The sequence below is a fragment of the Narcine bancroftii genome, chromosome 8, assembly GCF_036971445.1.
Source record: "Narcine bancroftii isolate sNarBan1 chromosome 8, sNarBan1.hap1, whole genome shotgun sequence".
Classification (NCBI taxonomy): Eukaryota; Metazoa; Chordata; class Chondrichthyes; order Torpediniformes; family Narcinidae; genus Narcine; species Narcine bancroftii.
The window spans coordinates 153,754,346-153,772,930 of record NC_091476.1 but is presented as its reverse complement, the minus strand read 5'-3'; the positions used below and the strand labels follow the sequence as shown (position 1 = coordinate 153,772,930).

Here is an 18,585-nt window from a genome sequence, read left to right as displayed (position 1 = left end):
TGAGGAACGTCCCCTGACTGAACCTGTTTTCTTTTGGGGGGGGGGCAGGGATGGGGGAAAGAAACAGGAAATATTCCAAAAAAAATTCTGAAAACTTGCGTAAATGGTCGGCCTTCCTACAATGAAATGTTCCGAGGATGCGTGAGTGCACTTATATGGGTCACAAAGGCATTTTGTTGAAGACTTTAATAAAGTAAGTTTTCAGAAGTCTTTGCAGGCAGTTGAAGGCTTCTTGAAGGAATCTGCAGAGATGAAGCTAGTGACTGTTGCAGGTCATACCACGTGAGGATGTTTGAGAGGCGATTGCCTCAAGTGATATCACATGCAATGTAAAACTTTTTTTTAAATTTCCCCTCTTTATCAGTATGGCAACTTGTGAGCAGAAAAGTGCAGTTATTCTGTATTTGGTTTCTTATTCTACAAGTGCAGCGATGTCAATGAATGTGTCTTTGTATTACAGGCTATCTCACTAGAATGATTCCTGGAATGAAGAGGTTAATACGGAGGTGATCTTATTGAAATATGATCTTGAGAGGATTAATAGGATGGATGTTGGGAGAAAATTTCCCCTTGTTGAGTATTTAACATTAGAGGCAGTGTTTCAGAATAAGGGGACACATTGAGTTTGGGAATTTCTTCTCTGGTTGGGAATATTTGGATTCTCTACCGCTGACAGCTGTAGAAGCTCTTTTCTTTGGCTTGGCTTCGCGGACGAAGATTTATGGAGGGGGTAAAAAGTCCACGTCAGCTGCAGGCTCGTTTGTGGCTGACAAGTCCGATGCGGGACAGGCAGACACGATTGCTACTAGACAATTAAACTACCAAGGAAATTGAGGGATATGGGGGAAGGGTAGCAAAGTGGTGTTGAAGCTACACCACTTTGTTGGTGTTATAAGGATCTGCCAAAATCTTATTGAATGTGAATCCTTCCTCAATCATTTTTAGGGAACATAAGTGAAGACACAAAACTGTCAGCAATATACTTTCTCAAATGTCTCTTAGTGAGGTACCTGTTTGATTGCTGACAATTCACTGTTCACCTGCCCATTCATTGTGTGAGAATGGGCATTAACAAGCTATTTAAACAAGAGCAAGGTGAAGATTTTCATTCTGGTCTGATCCAACCTGAGTGAAGTCCATAAATGCAAGTTCATAACAGATTGACTAGTGCCCTAGCCTGGCATTTTCCCACCCCTCACTTGGTCCAGAGATGCAGAGGCCAATTGCACTGCATTTGGTGCTCCTCCCAACTAACTCGGCACAGGCCAGGGTTTGAATCTGGACTTCAATGTCCTGATCCTTCAGGACTACCTGGATAGGATGCATACCAGGGGTAAAAACATATTGCTGGGGACTCATAGAATTAACTTAAGGTGTGTCCTGAGCATTTTTTTTTTATCAGGGTTATTAGAGCTTCTATAGAAGCATGTCTTTTGGACCTATGAAAGAGGAGTTTATGTGAAAGGTGACCTTGTAGAAGTTTATAAAAAATGAGGAACATGGAGAGGGTAAATAACCAAAATCATATTCCCAGGGAAGGGGAGCCTAAAACAAGAAAGCATATGTGCAAGGTGCATGGGGGGAGGGGGGGAACATAGGGGAAAAAAACATAGGGGCAAGTTTTTCCATCAGAGGGTGGTAGATATATGAAACAAGCTCCCATAGGAGATGATAGAGGTAGAAACAATTACAATGTTTAAATAGCATTTGGCCAAGAACATGATAGAAAAGGTTCAGAAGGATCTGAACAAAACACTAGCAAATGGGATTAGTTTAGATGGGTATCTTGGCAAGGACAGGTTGGTCTGAATGCATGGTTTCTAGGCTGCATTGCTCTTTGTATCTATGTGATGTCCATCCATGTGCTCAATCTCAAGGTTGACATTCGTTGAATCTCTGAAATAAATTTATTTTTGTCAAGGATTGTCAAACACTCAGGTTAAGGTGTCAATTATTTAGTGGGTATGTGGTTTGGGGAATTTAATTCATTTCTAATTTTCTTGATGTGATGTAAAATTGGATTTAAATTTTGACTGATTACCTATTGGAATATTTTATGAGGTTACTTAAATGTGGACTGTCAGGTTGACAAACTTTAGTTGAACATTTTCCAAGATATTTCATCACATGTTCATTATTCCATTTCCAGACTCCTGCTCCAAGTCACTTGATGTGTTCACCTTCACATCCACACAATTCCTACTTAATATTAAAAGGAGAGGTTAATGTAAATCAATTTACAGGTTCACGCTATGGTGTTCCATATGTTGGTTATTTTCCCACCAAGTTCGATGATACCCTGGCAAACTCAGTAGATGGCTACAGCACTCCAAGAGCAGGGTCAAGCTCAACGGATTTTTTTAAAACTACACATGTTGCTGGAGCATCAGATTGGTTTTTCTCCTTTAAAGAACTGCATATGGGGTGGATGTAATTCATTAAGAGCAGAAAACAAAAACAAGTGAAAATCTTCCTTCTATATTTGGCTTGCAGGAGATTGGATAAGGCAGGATTGGCAATAATAGGTGTGGTTGTCTGTGGAGGAAGGGGGGTAAGTGAAGAATGAGATGAGATCTGTGCAAATGTAGATGGAGGAAGAGTATCCAGATCTAAAAGTGGTGGAGCATGCATTGTCAGTGAAACAAAGCAATAGAGAGATTGAGGGCAAGGGACTTGGTTATCTTGTTGGATTGTGAGTTCCAATCGAGTATGACAGGGGCAACATTTTGGGAAGTAGAGGGAGTTATGTCAAGTCCTAAGGAAAAATTGGATCTTTGGAGGAGATTGGAATACTGTAATTTGGAAATAATATTCAAACCATTTCTTCCAATCTGTCATTTCCAGCTTTACTTCCTTCAATACTTTAAAATGCATAGAAGAACATTAATTTCCAATGGTGTGTAAAACCTGATGGGAGATTGATTCCAGTGTAATGCAAGCAGCCAATTTATCGGGTGGCAATGTACAGTATGTACCTTCAATAATGCCCATTCTATGCTTGAGCCAGGTCTTTATAAACTTCATTTCTCCAAGCATATGTCTAGAAGAGTGATGGCAATCTGCTTGCTTTTTTGAGATGCACTCATCTCTTGGTCCAATCCTGTCTCTTTTCTCCTCCACGTCAAATCTTGATGTTCTGTGTCAAGTCAGCCTGACTTGAATGTTGTTCTTCTGACCAAATGGATATTGTGATTTCTTTCCACATCCTGAAAATATGCTGGTGCGTAGATTATTTTGTATCAATAAACTATCCTAAATGAGGTCACTTGGAATTGGGAGAATGAATCATCTTTCTCTGATGGTAAATATTGCCATTATTAAACCACACTGAGAGAAGTTGATGTCCAGGGCGCCTTGGTGCAGTTACAAAAAGCAATCCATGGAACTATTTGCTTGTGATGGGAGGCCAGCATTTGGCTCAATCCACAAAATCCATGGAGTAAGCACGGGAAATTTCTCGGTGGAAAAGCTTTTTTTATAAAGAGTTGTGTTTGTAACTTCTGGACACGCATGCTATTTTGACACTCACTTCCCAAGAACTCTTTTCACTGATTGTGGGGCAGTTCTAATTAATATGTCATTTTGCTTTTCAGAATTACAAACCAAAAGTACAGGGAAAAATTAACCCACGACCTGGTAAGGTAAGAAATATAAACTGCAGGGGAAGGCTCACAAAGTCTAACTTTAATGTACAGATTGCCTTGTTCTGTAATATCAGAGGAGTTTAAGGACCTCAGAGATTTGCACATATCTCAGTTAGTCCTCAATCCCACCAACCAGCTCTGACACCCAGATCCCTTGCTGTGTTTTCTGATTTGTTTCATTCTTTACCAGGAGCTCAATCACTTCTCAGGCCACGGTTTCCCCTTCCTGTCGCACTCGACAGCTTTTGTCACATCACTGATTCTTAAAACCTTTATTTTCATCTGTGATTCTTAACCAAAGACGAATGGCTAAATTGATGTTTATTTCTGACCTTGAACTGGTGGGTGTTGATAATTTTGACATAATATTGTACTTGAGAAAGCAAATTTATGACATTCTGTGATATCTGGAGAATTAAATCTTTGAACCAAATACTGAACAGTGTCAAATACTTGGAGAGATTCATTAAAGCAACATGGATGAGCAGGGGTACGTTATGTGGAGATATGAAAGGAAATGGATCATTTTCATCACTACGGGAAAGGAAAATGGAAAATGAAGGGTCTTGAAAGAGTAAGTAAATAGCAAGGACCATAGGTGATGATTTTAAGATGAACAGTACACATTGCTTGAAACTGTGATGAAAAGAAATTGAAAAGAAGGCGTAGATATTTGTGAGTTTGAGCAGAAACTTGAATTGTGGATGCAATAGGTCTTTGTTCTGTTTGACAAGGAGGCATTCTGAAAGAATCTTTTTGAGAATCTCTGAATAATCTCTCTAAATTCAAAATATATTGAAGTGCTTTTTTTTAAGATCAAGAAACTGATTAAATACAGTTTCAACTTCAATATTTTGGGTGTGGAAGATGGCTTGGTGGAATTACACATTTACAAGTCAACCAACAAGAACACTTCTGCATGTTCAAATACCCATGGGAATCCAAACTCCAAACACAACCTTCTTTAATCACTATATTGAGAGCTGTCTCTCCCTATGTCTCCCCCCCCCGGTCGGTCACTCCCCCCCCCCCCCCCCCCGGTCGGTCACTCCCCCCCCCCCCGTCAGTCGCTCCCCCCCCCCCCGTCGGTCGCTCCCTCCCCCCCCCCCCGTCGGTCGCCTCCCTCCCCCCCCCGTCGGTCGCCTCCCTCCCCCCCCCGTCGGTCGCCTCCCTCCCCCCCCCGTCGGTCGCTCCCCCCCCCCCCCGTCGGTCGTCTCCCTCCCCCCCCCCCCCTGTCGGTCGCACTGGCACAGAGTTATTTCCTTCTCTGCTTTCCAAGAAACCTGTCAAGTAACAAGCTGCTTTAATTCCTCCTCGTATTGTTTTGTGATGTTTAATATCTGGAGAAAGTTTAACATTCCATACTGTCAAATGTATTCACGTGGAGATGAAGCAGACCTTTGACATCAGAAGACCAAGATTATAATTGAAATCAAGGAGGTGAAATTTGGAATTGAAGCAACAGTATAAATGTAACATAAAATCAAAATTATCGATTTAAAAACTCAGCAGGTCAGACAGCATGTAAAGAGAGGGAAAATGCATACCTTGAAGAAGGGCACAGGCCCAAAATATCAGTAATACATTTTGACCTCCTATGATTGCTACGAGATTGACTGAGTTCCTCCAGTATTTCTGTGTGTCTTTACAACAATTACAGCATCTGCAGATTTTTGTGTTTAACTCCTAGTTTTAAACCCTCTGGTAAGTGGAAACGTTTTCTCTACACCTCACTCAGAACACCTGCAAAATTTAAAACATTCTTTTTGGTTCACTTGATAAAAAATTGTGCCGTTCTGTCCAATATCTCCAGATGGTTATAAACATTTCATTTCTGCAATTGACTCTTTTCCTTCACAGCATTACACAGTCCTACTGTTGACTGTGTGAACATTATTTCACCAGTGCCTCATTGTCCTTATTCATAATGCAGAGACCAGAGCCATTCACAGCACAAAGTTATTCTGGACCCCAGTCACTTTGGGATTTTGTTTTACACTTTATAGTATGGGAAACAGGCAACAATAGTGGAAAGAGAAATAGAGGTTGCTTTATAGATTTCAAATCCAAGATGCATTTTCCCTCTCCCTGCATAAACAATACTATATATCTTTACCTCCTATGAACACTGCAAGACCAGCTGAGTTCCTCCAGCATTTGTGTGTTTGAGTTTAAAACTATGGGCCAGAAATTTATAATGGGTCATGAATAAATCCAATAATAAATATAAGAATTTGTTTTGACTGTGGTTTTAAAAAAAAAACTAGTTTCTGCAGCAGAAAATTATTCACTTTGGCGCAGAGCTTCAAATAAACCCCAACGTGAAAGTTACAACTACACTCAACACATATATATCTCTCTATGTATATATATATATATATATATATATATCTCTCTATATCTCTCTATATATCTCTCTCTATATCTCTCTATATCTCTCTCTCTCTCTCTCTCTCTCTTTCTCTCTCTCTCTCTCTCTTTCTCTCTCTTCTCTCTCTCTCTCTCTCTATCACATGAAGGTCAAAGTCACACTATGGTTGAGGTGAACAGAAGTTAAAAGATTGTCCTGAGTTAAAGGAGGCTATTTGTCCAACTCCTAGGAGAGAAATCCTCGTTATTCTATTTGCCGCGCTCACCCAAACCTCTGCACTTTATTTCCCCACAAGTGCCTACCTGAATTTTTTCAGAAGACGGAGATTGATTTGTTTCCACTCCCCCAAGTGGTTAGTGATTTTATTTTTTTTAGATCCTAACTGCTCTGAGCTATTTTAAATAAAAGCTTTCATACACAAGGGATGTGACAGGATGAGATGATATGGGTGAAAATAGTTGTATGGAGAATGTACTTTGGCCCAAACTGATTAGGCTAAGAGGCTAGTTCTGAAATTTACTGCTTGCAGCTTATGATTGTTTTCCGTCTCCCCAACCAATCTTGGGATTTAGATCATCATTTACGACAAGCCAGAGTTTTCTGGTTGCAAGAGAGAAATTAGTTGTGACGTCTCTGATTGTTTGTCCTGGGCGTTTCCTGCTGCCATTTCAATAAAGGTTATACGAGGATGGTAAGTCCAACAGACACTTCTTCGCAATTAGATCCTCGCATTCTACTCTATTTAAAATTTACATTAACCATTCATTTTCTTTTATTCCCCAAGTCTTGCTTCTTCTCTCAAAAGATATTGACTATTCCTACTTTAGAGTGTTAAATTCTGCTGAATGCACAACCTTTTCAGCCATAACCCCATCTCCTCATAACCAAGAAAGGGGTACAGGAAGCATAGCCCTGAGAAGGAAACATGCCATCTACCTTTTGGAAAAAGAACAAGTCTGGGGAAGGCAGCATGTTAAAAGAAATTCACACTGGCCTCTTCTTCCTCTCTTAAAGCACATACTCAATTTGAAAATGTGTTCAGTTTCTTTCTTTCTGTTATCATACTCTTGAATAGACATCTCCGTATAAGATGACGTTTAACTTCTCTTTAATACCATGCCATGTACTTTTCCTGTATGGTCACTCTCTCTTTTCTTGCTATACCATATGGAGGCTAACTTACCTGGATAGTACACAAACCAAGTTTTTTACTGTATGTCAGTATGTGTAATAATAATCCAGTTCAAAGTGCCATGCTTGGAGCAAGCCTGATGTACAAGTTACCGAGGCCTACCTCAACCTGGTGCGGGGCCAGGAGAAGCTGTGCGAGTTCTCAGAGTCTGTGGCCAACAGCAGGACATGCCTTGGCACCAAGGGCAGCCCGTGGTGCCTGCACTTCAACGGGCAGGTCTACCTCAGCTTGGGAAACCCCTACCTTGACCCCAGCGCTTTCTAGAATACACTTCAATGCTTTGAGAAGGCTCTGTGCTATGCACGTGGCAACAACAGCAAGATGCTGGAGTGCCACATGTGCTGCAGCCTGGGCACCTTCTACATGCAGCTGAAGGACTATGAGAAGGCGCTCTTCTTCCCCAGTATGGGCACCGAACTGGTGGCTGACTCTGGAAGAGGCTGGAGTCTCAAGTACAAGGCTATGAGCCACCACACTGTAATCCTGGCTCAGTGGGGTGGGGGGGGGGGGGGGGCGAGGGGAAGACACTGAGATAGGGCAGCAATTTCAAAGTTGCCAACATAGAGGATACGTTGGGTCAGCATCAGAAACTCTTGGGTGAGAGAGGGGAGGAGTTCGGCGCCATCACACTTCCCACTCATTGAGCATGCACCAGCCAGCACTTATGTTCTGCCATTACACTTCCCCCTCATCAATCATGTGCAAGTCTGTACGGATGCATACAAGAAGAAATATGGCTGCGCAGGCAGTTAAGTCCCCTACACCCCCAAATGGAGGACAAATTAATGTCTGGCTTGAGATTTATCTTTCAATAGCTCTAGTGAATTTATCAGTGATGATTTCCCTTTCACAGTATTAAATTTTCCTGATTACCAATTTTTTCTAAGGTCCTGCCTATTATGGTTTTAACTGTTAGGAAAATTTTCTTCATGGCAGATGTTAAAGTAATAGTCATTTTCCTCCTTTGTATTAAGGAGTCATAAAATAAATCTGAAATGCTAGAAAACCTCATTTCAAATGTATTTAATTGATTTTGCCTCCCTTGTCCTCCTTTGTCATTCAGATATTCGGGCTTCTCCTGTATTACTCCTTGCCTCCTAATGAAACTGCTACAGTTTGAATTTCCAGTATAACCGCTGGGAATTCTGTGACAGTCACAGGATGTATGAGCAGAAGTAGGCTGATTGGCCCATCGAGTCTACTCTTCCTCCGAAGTCTGGGCAGGGGTTTAGTGTTTGAGTGGGGATAACCGAGTGGAAGTTTGGAACTGAGATTTCTTTATGCAGGAATCCTCAACTGCTCAACAGAAATGGAGGTCCTGAATTTTTGCACAGAGCCATCAGATTTTTTTTTTTTAAAAACAGTAGATTTGGATTGTGGAGCATATTTTATTTCTTTAAATTTGTTTTAATTTACACATGCAGCTATTTCGGCCCACGAGTCCATGCTGCCCAATTTACTTAATTAACCTACACACCGGATACGTTTCGAATGGTGGGAGGAAACTGCAGCCCCCATGGGAAAACCATGCAGACCTGGGGATAATGTATAAACTCCTTATAGACAGTGCGTGATTTGAACCCCAGCCCCGATCGCTAGCGCTGTAAAGATGCTGCACTACCACTGCACCACTTATGACAGGTGCTCATCTCTTGGTACACAGTGAGTAGTGTTGTTGGGGGCAAGTGGAGTGATTTCATTTCTAGAGACACAATGTTCTGTCTGGTCCCTGGTGGTAATTGAACTTTCTTTAAAAAAAAACTGATTGAGAAAAGTTCTGATCTTTCTTAGCTGGGTGATATGTGAGAAGCCAGATTATAAAGGAAAGAAGATCTTCCTTGCAGAGGAAGATGTAGAATTGGTGGATCCCTGGGCAGAGGAATTGGAAGAAGAGACTGAAGACCATGACTCCAAGTCTCCTCCTACCAAGCGCATCATCATAGGATCCCTTCGCAGAGCAATTAGGGTAAGAATGAATGAAATCTTCAAAAAGCTGATTCAATGAACGTCATTCAATTTTCATTGACATTTATGAACTGGAATAATTCCATGATAATTCTATTCTTTGCTGTGGCATTTCAGGACTACACAATACCACAAATATCATTGTTTCCAGAAGCTGACGGAGAGGGGAAGAGGCTGAAGTTTTATGGTGAATCTGAGGACGTTCGAATGTTTGGCTATCCACCAAAAATCACCTCCATCGTCGTGAATTCTGGACTGTGAGTTCCTCCTCCCTTCTGTTGACCTGTTGGTCTCAGATGGGCTAGGGGCACTGGTGACTTTAATCTCTTTAATCTGTGCTCCGTGTCTGGTGGAGAGGTGGTGAACTCTGTTCACTCGCCACTTGTCCGTGCCATGAGAAGATGGATGTGGAAATCTGTAGAAGGACCGCACTACCCCGATTCATAATCTCCAAGCAGCCTAGTCCTTCTCAGTCAACTGCACATTTTCATGAGGTGTTTGGAATGTGGAAAAAGTCACAATAAATTAGTATTTAGCAAAGACCCACAAATCTTAAGTCACAAGTCAATGAGTTGTTAAAAGGATAGACATTCCTTTAAACTCTGGTCATTTCAACATTGTTCTCACCAAGTGGTTGGAAGAGTGGAATCAGAATTTGAGGACATTCACAGCCATTGTTCTGTATGATGGTACTAAGCAAAGATGACCTGGGATCAAAACTGCTCTCCCCATTTGAACCCCAGTAAAGATGTCTTCATTGACCTCCAGTTTTCTGCCCTGCCTGTTCCAGAAATCTACACACAGCTGATGAAGACAGGGCCTGGCCTTGTTCCTGCTTGTTCTGGTGACACTCAATGTCTCGGTTCCCTCATGGGTACATGGGCAGGCAGCCACACTTGTGTAATTAATAAAGTAACAGTTGATGACTTCAAGTGAAGAGAGAAATGGTTTGGTGGATGGGGTCAACGAAAGTTTGCAATTCTATAAAGCACTTTGTAGTGACTACTATATATTTTTTTAAAGCCGCTTGGAAGCTAAGAGGGCTTTTTTTACTGTGAGGTGTTTGAATAAATTCATAACAAAGTCCAGATGTGTTTTTAAAGTTTAATAGTGAACATAATGTGGTAACATCTATGAACTCTAACGATAAAGTCCTTGCTAATGTGACTAACAAACTCTAACGATAAAGTCCTTGCTAATGTGACTAACAACTGTGTAACGGTACCATGGTAATGGTCACAGAAAATATCGGAGCCCAACTCACCCACCGTCTATTTGCCATTCCAGTCAATGCAGGCAAACTAAACCCAACCGCCAAACTCATACACGTGCACACTGGCAGCGCAGCCTCTGGATCCTGGAATGCTGTCAACACCTGCAGCCAAACCCTTGACCACAAACAACACATTTTTGGCTCTTACAATACCAGTCCCTAATTATTATATCTCAAATAATTACACAATTATAAATAACAATCAAATACAGTAAATTCCAATGTTATGTAGATCTTCTTTCTTCAATCTTCAAAAGGCCGTAGGTTACTAGCACATAGCCTTGAAAAAGAGTGATATTTACCACCTCTCTGAACCAGTAAAGTCTGTAGTCTATGGAGTGGGCAAGGGGAAAGGTCCCAAAAATAACAAAATAATGTTAGTCTTGGGCTTGTCAAAGCTCCTCTGTCTCCTGTAGAAGGCAGACTTTGTTGATGGGTCTGTTCAGAAAGCTAATTTTGGTCTTGATCCGAATGTGATATGCAAATCCCTTTTTGTCCAGAATGGTCTCAACAATTTTTCCAGTTAGCCAGGAGTTTTGAGGTGCTGAATCATAATGATTACTGTCTCCTGTGTGAAGTTGCATCTGATGTTAGACCATTTCTGTTGTTCCTGCAGTTGGGGAAGATACTTTTTAATCCATCTTTTCCAGAACAAGTCCAACATATTACTAAACTTGCCACCACCTGCAACAAAAATATATGTCTTCCTACATTGAATTCCACGACACTCTAAAGAAGTTCTTCCTCCTCTCTGTTTTAATTGGATAACTTATAATTATAAGACTGATCCCTTGTCCTCGATTCACCCATCAAGGAAAATATCTTATCTGCATTCACTCTGTCGAAACCTTTCAATATTCAAAATCTCTGAGATCCCCCTCATTCTCCTATACTCCAACGAATACAACCAAAGAGCTGCCAGACGCTCCCCATATGCCAGCCCCTGCATTCCAGGAATCATCCTGGTAAATCTTCTCTGCACCCTTTCCAACAACATCACAACTTTTCTAAGATCGGGGCCCCAAAACTGTACACAGTACTCTAAATGGGGTCTCACCAGTACCCCAGAGTCTCATTAACACCTCTCTAGTCTTATACACTATTCCTCTTGAAATGAATGCTTGCATAGCATTCGCCTTCTTCACTACCTGGGCGTTAACTTTTAGATTTCCCTGGACAAGGACGCCCAGGTCTATTTGCACCTTCAAGGATTGAATTTTCTCCCCATCCAAATAGTACTTTGCCTGCTTATTTCCACTGCCAAAATGTAGAACCAAACACTTCTCAACATTGGGCAAAAATATGGCAGATGAACTACAGTCTCCCAATCTCTCTACATCCCTCTGCAATTTTACGATTTCTTCAACACTTCCGCCACCTGTCTTGGTGTCATCCGTAAATTTGACCACAAAACCATTCATTCCACAATCAAAATTGTTAATATAAATTGTAAACAGAAGCGGCCCCAAGACCGACCCCTGCGGAACTCTGCTTGTTACGGGCAGCCATCCTGAATGGGATCCCTTAATTTCAGCCCTTTGCTGTCTGCCTATCAACCACTTTTCTATCCAGTCCTGCTCTGTTCCTCTGACTTGTTTGCTTTTCCAGTTCCTTTCCCATACCATAATTTCCTTTATTCCACTGAAAAATTGATACACCTGGCAACATTTTCCCTTTTCAAATTAGAAATTGACTGCTTCCTAGAGGTTCTAAGACCTTTAACTCCCTAATGGCCTCAAGTTCATTGCACATGACCCAATCAAGAACTGCAGATCCCCTGGTGGGCTTCTCAACAAGCTGTTCAAAAAATCCATCTCTTAGTTTTCTACAGACTCACTCTCCTGTGATCCAGTAAATACCTGTCCTTCCCAAAATCCCCTACCATGTTAAAAGCTCCCACAATTATTTTGCTATTATCTTTGTGACATGCCCTTTGTATTTCTGTCTGTATCTCATAGTCCACTTCCCGGCTGGTGTTTGGGGGCCTGTATATAACTGCTAATATAATCTTTTTACCTTTGTCATTTCTTAATTCAACCCATACTGATTTTACTGCTTAGGCCCTATTTCCCTTCTATTGATTTAATGTTATTACATCATCAGAGCTACCCCTCTGCCTCTACCCTCCTGCCTATCTTTCCTATAGACTGTGTATCCTCGGATATTGAGCCTACATTTGTTGTTGTATCCCCCTTCCTGGCCTTGACTTGGGCAGGCACTATTGAGAGCTTGCAGTTATCTTCACCGGCCCCAGTAAGACCACTTGTCAGAACAAAACCTACAGCACTGTTTTCAGCTGCTTCCTTTATTTCTACTTTCTCCTTTTCCACTTGCTCCTTTTCCATTTCCTTCTTTCTTTGGTGAAGATGCACCATTCTGGGATGCTTTAAACTGCATATGTTGCCGCTGAATCACTTCCTGCAGATTTTACTGATGTGTCCTTTACGCAGACAGTCAAAACATATTCCCTGTTGTTTTAGGAAAGCGATTCTCTCATTGTGTCTTCTTTTCCGACTGTGGACACATCTCCAAAGCATGTCCACCTCCACGGAACAAATAACTCTTCACTGCAGAAAAAGCCTCCTTTTCTTCAGTTCTTCCATCAGTTTCCTTATCTGCAACTGTCACAGTGGTGGCAAAGATGCTTCCTTGTATTCTTGGATGAGGCTGTGACTTGGACTTCCTTTCATTATTGCTCACTGTTGGATTGTCTATAATAATTAGATCTATTGCAATATTCACTTGCCTTTCAAGGAAATTCACTATATCTGTAGCGCTATCAATTAGACCTGACAGACCAGAAATCAAGATTAATAGGCTTTAATCATTATAAACTTGGTCAAATCTTGCATGGTGTTGGACCAATTCCAAGAAAATACAGAGGAGTGAGATTGGGCAATACCAACTTTATTAGTAATCTTGGAGGGGAGGAGTTACAGTATTGGGACGGGCCAACCTGTACATTGACTGCAATACAGTGTTCCACTACATTCACCCCATTCTTTTGGAACAAAGTCCGGCAGGGTGAAGTGTCAATCAGTCTCTTTACAGGTTCAGTATATCTGGTGGTTTCATCTGTTGAACTGACTGCCGCAGTGCCGGCTGTGATGTTGCTGTAGGCTCCTGGCAGGTACTCTGTGTGATGGGCTGCGATTCGGATGGCTCAACAGCTCAAATTGCCTGATGTCCTCAACTGAGTATGGGAGGTTGCGGGGTCCCACAGTGTGGTAGAGCCTGGTGACCCCGTGGTGGCAGACTTTGTGTTGGATCCCTCTATGGCCGATGCTGAGACTGATGGAGGTGGATTGCTGTCAGTGACCTGCAGTCAGCATTTCCAACATGGCCACCATATTGTTTTCAATATCATTCCAAAACAAAGAGGGGAAACAGTCCAAATGTTCCAAGAATGTCCATTCAGTTCTACTGTAGATGTGGCTATTTTCTGGTGTCTAAAATTGCTGCATATTTTCTGTTGACTAGAATGTAGTGACTACCAGTGCTAATTTTTAGGTGCCAGAGCTAAAAATAAATTGTGACAAGGAGGTACCGGAGCTGTCCCCTGAGGTGCCTGGAGCAACGCTCATGTGAGCTCTGGTAACACTGCATCCCGGTGAATGACTATCCATTAAAAAAAAGCTGCTTGAAGACCAAGTGGGCTCTTTACTGTGACTCATTCAAATAATTCATAATAAAGTCCAGATGCATTTTAAACTTTATTAGTGAACACAAAAGGATTCTTAATGTGGTAATGTCTGTGAACTTGGTAACGATGACATCCTTGCTAATGTGACTTGCGTCCATGTAACAGTACCGTGCTAACGGGAACAGCCAACAGAAAATATTGGAGTCCTGTTCTCCCACCATCTATCCCACCGTACCAGTCAACGCAGGCAAACTAAAACCCAACCGCCAAACCCACACACGTGCACACTGCAGCGACAAAATTTGCACAGCCTCTGGACCTCGGAATGCCGCCGACATCCGCAGCCAAACCCTCTACCACAAACAGCACACTTTTGTCTCCTACACACTTTAATATACAAATCAAGTAAGTGGTTTCACAGAAGTATTATTGAACAACCTGTCAGAGGAAGATATTGGTACAGGTGTCGCAATAAAATGCAGTGATGAGCATCAGACAAAGGGCTGCATTGAGTGAGTTTTAAGATCTCAGAGGATGGTAGGGATGGTGATTGCAAAGAAGATGGAGGAAAACAATGGAGAGATTTTGAACACATGAAAATTCTAAAGTCTATTTTGAAGATTTGCACTAACTTCTCTTTATCTCTACAGGTGGTTGGTTTACTCTGAACCTTTCTTCAAAGGGCAACAGTGTACCTTGGAAGTGGGTGGCTATCGCACACTGCAGGAATGGGGAGCAAAGAAACCACAAGTTGGGTCGCTGATGCCCCTACAAATGGTACACACATCCATGCTACTTTAAAATAGAATAGCAACTAAGAGAGGGACCATTCCTGGCTAAGGACTGTGGATAGGCAGTATCCCAGCTGAGTAGAATGATCACCCATCTGTGTTTTGTCGGTCCTATGAAAAACCAGCTAAACACAATCTGCTAGAGGAACTCAAAGGAGCAAAGCTCATCAGTGGTAGAAAATGATGACCCATATTTTGAGCCAAAAATCTTTATCGAGGTGTCCTGATGAAGAGTTTCCGCTCAAAATGATGACCATTCTTTAACTCCCATTGATGCTGTTTGACCTGTTGAGTTCCTTCAACAGATTGTGTTAAACTTCAGATTTCAGCATCCAGAGTCTCCTGTATGTTTCCTATCTAGTCCTGATCCTGGGTTGAATAGCTCCAGAATGGCATTAATCCCAGAGCCCCTTCTGGCCCTGAATCTGTTGGCCGTTGGTGAATTATTTAAGTTAATATTTAATCTCCATGGAAAGTCCAAACGTGCTTCATGCAATGTCCCCAGCAAAGTTGCTTGCCAAAGCCAACCCATCACTCTTGGCATCAACGGCACTACCCGTGGAAGAAAGCCATCCAGTGCTCCCTTGCAACTAGGCAGGCAAGCGTGATCATTTGGCCACCACTTTGGACCATCTGCATTGGCAAGAATGGCATTGCAGAAGTTGGTGTCAGTTACCTGGGTTAATGTCAGGAAAACAACAACTTTGGAAGTGGTGATTACAAAGCAGATGGTGGAAAACGATAGGGAGATTCAGGTCAGTAGTTGAAAGTAGTGTAAGGAGGGTTTTGATCTGTCTGCAGAATTATAGTGATGGAATGCCTCCTCTCGAACCCACTTCCCTGCCCCAGAAATAGTACAGTTATCCGGAATTCAAGCAATTAGCAGGTTCAAGCAACCATCAAAATAAATAGGTAAAGAATACAGAATTTTAAAATTGGCACGCCTCACCATTAGTTTGCCAATCATGCAACATGCAGTCTCAAGCAACCAGAATATTCACTTATCTACCATCTACCAATCAACAAAGGTGCTGGATATCAAGGGTTTTACTGTATTTCCTGGAACTAGAATGTACCCTGATATCCTCCCATATCCCAAATGTCAATAGATGGGGTGAGGATTGTGGGGAGAGTAGCCCTGTCCTTAATGGTTAACAATCCATTGCTTCCTTTTATAGAACACTGGAACAAAGTGAAGAAGCTAAAGCTTTAACCTTCCTCTCTAGATACAGTGGTCATTGACTGTAAATATGATAGTGGAGGATGTTGTTATTGGGTAGAATCTTGCATTAAAATATCTGTTTTAGAGTTAAATCCTCAATCTACTGCGGTTCAGTAGTGGGGCACTCCCAGAATGAAATTGCCCCATCCTGTTTGAGAGGACTATTCTCCCTGTTCTTGCTCTCTTCAAAGAGCTGTACAATTAGTTTCCTTTGCCCTTTCCCCTCCACTCTTTGTCAGGTCATCATGCTTGACAACTCTTTTTCTCCATCCCCCTTCCCTAACTCTTCCATTGTCAGCCCTGTCATTCCCCAAACCAGCCTTTGCCCTGGGTCTGGCCCAAGCCAGAGGGTGGAGTCCCCTGGTCCCATGTTCTGCATGCTGGTTGTTGATGTTCAAGCTGTCATTGGTTCCAGATCTAAATGCCTTATTACTGATTTATTTTACAGAATGGACCCAGAGTGGAGAAGCCATATGAACCAAAGGTATGAAATCATCAAAGGAAGTGGATCAATTGTTTGACTGCAAATCGATCGTATTAAACTGTCTCAAGAAAAAGGAAGATCTCTAGCTTTTTCCACATAAAATCCTTTATAATGATGCTAAAGAAAATATTTTCCTTTTTTCTCTCTTGTCCACCTTCTTTCCTGTCCTCACTCCATTCTCTGATTTAATAAAGCTAGCATTTGGTTCATTTTTCTCTGATGAAATGGAACCACAACAGGAGAACTTTGATCAAATAAAGGCCCTGACTGAATCTTGATGAAGATCCATTCATCAAAGAAGGGCTGAAGTAGTTTGCAAGTTCAACCTGGGTAATTAGCCTTCCCTCCAAAATATCCGTAGAGCAAGCTGATATTTTTCTGGTCACTTTTGCTGGGTTTTTTAATTTTTTAATTATGTAAGTTTAATTCGGATTTACAAACGTCTGGTGTGTAGTAGCAGATTGTGGTAAGTGATGGGTTAGGCAGGAGTGGCCAACCATCTAATTTTTAAATTAGACATGCATCACGGTAACAGGCCATTTTTGACCTATGAGTCTGTACCAACCAATTAACCTATAGCCCCGGTAGGGACTTGTGGGCTGAAATGTCCTGTTACTGTGCTGCATGTCTAAATTAAAAGGTTAGCCACCCCTGGACTGGAGTAATATAATGACCACACTGGTGAGCAAGTAATTCAGATACTTGGACAAGACCTATGAATTTGAGTCCATCATATCAAATGGGATTCTATTGATTAAGTAAATCCAGAATAAAAAGTTATTCCAGTTAATTTTGACTGTGAAACTGGTGAATTGTTTTAACATCCCCTTGAGCTTCTGGAATGCCTTTCACAGAAGAGAATCTGCTGTTATTCTTTGGTCTAAATTGATGGGATTGTTGTCAGGAGCTGATGTTAGACTTGCATAGGTCACCTCATTGCTGTAACAGCTCTACCTGAGAAATGATTCTGGATTCACAGCTCCTAATTGACAAGTGAAACTTTGGCCACTGTTCAGGGGTACTGTGGGAAGGCAAATAAATTTGGGCCTTATGAGCAACACACTCATCCTGTAAGAAATCCTGTGGGGTGGTGCAGTTTGTGTAACGGTTAGCACGATGCTATTACAGTGCTAGTGATCCAGACTAGTTCTAATCCTGCACTGTCTGTAAGGAGTTTGTACATTCTCCCTGGGTCTTTGTGGGTTTTCTCCAGGTGCTCTGGTTTCCTCTCACCTTTCAAGACATACCAGGAGTTGCAGGTCAACTGAGTGTAATTGGGTGGGATGAGCTCATGGGCCAAAAAGGAGCTATTACTAACCCCGTATGTCAGTATTGGAGCCAAGGGGTGGGGGAATTCATAAGCATCCCCCCCCAACCCACCAAATGAGGTATTATGACCCTTCCCCCATCCACGCTAGGGTGCCTCAATGTCCAGTTTTAGACTTGACAGCCTGGCTGTATTTGGGGGTGTAGGGGCAGAAAGGGAGCACTTACCATGTTAAATGTGGTGTCCCGGGGTCCGTAACTTGTGTGCGGCAGTGACACTCATGGTCCCGGTACTCCAATCCATTGCGCATGCAGCAGCCAGCACTAGCACATGCACAGAAGAAGAAACATGGTTGCACACAGGCTATGGACCCAAGGACACCGCATTCAATGTGGTAAGTGCCCCTTCCTCCCCACCCCCGCTGAGTGAGTTTTCTGGCTGCAAATTGTGCCCCCCCTACCCTGTTACCCTAATGCCCTTCCGCTCGGACTTGTTTTGGCGCCATCCCTGACATATGTCTAATATGTCTACATTTAAATTTTTAAAATGTAAGACCACTTTGGCAGTTGTGATGTGGGACTGGATTTATACAGGATGAGGGCGTGTAAAAAGATACCTTCTCTGAGGAAATTATTGGTTTGATTGTCACTTGCTCTAGCTTTCTTTTTTAGTTCAAAGTTTTAAAAAATGCAAAATTTTCCAACTTCTGCTGTGGATCCATATGCTTGTTTTC

At 42.0% G+C, this 18,585-nt stretch overlaps 1 protein-coding gene across 1 annotated transcript in view; it reads left to right on the top strand.

Moving 5' to 3' along the window:
• Nucleotides 1-18,585, top strand: part of LOC138742133 (beta/gamma crystallin domain-containing protein 2-like) — a 70,533-nt gene that overhangs the window by 31,497 nt on the left and 20,451 nt on the right. Inside the window, exons 4-9 of the mRNA XM_069896316.1 lie at nt 3,594-3,641; nt 6,588-6,706; nt 8,999-9,173; nt 9,290-9,429; nt 14,739-14,865; nt 16,550-16,585. Of these exons, the coding sequence (XP_069752417.1) occupies nt 3,594-3,641; nt 6,588-6,706; nt 8,999-9,173; nt 9,290-9,429; nt 14,739-14,865; nt 16,550-16,585 (645 nt within the window). The remainder of the gene's footprint in view (nt 1-3,593; nt 3,642-6,587; nt 6,707-8,998; nt 9,174-9,289; nt 9,430-14,738; nt 14,866-16,549; nt 16,586-18,585) is intronic.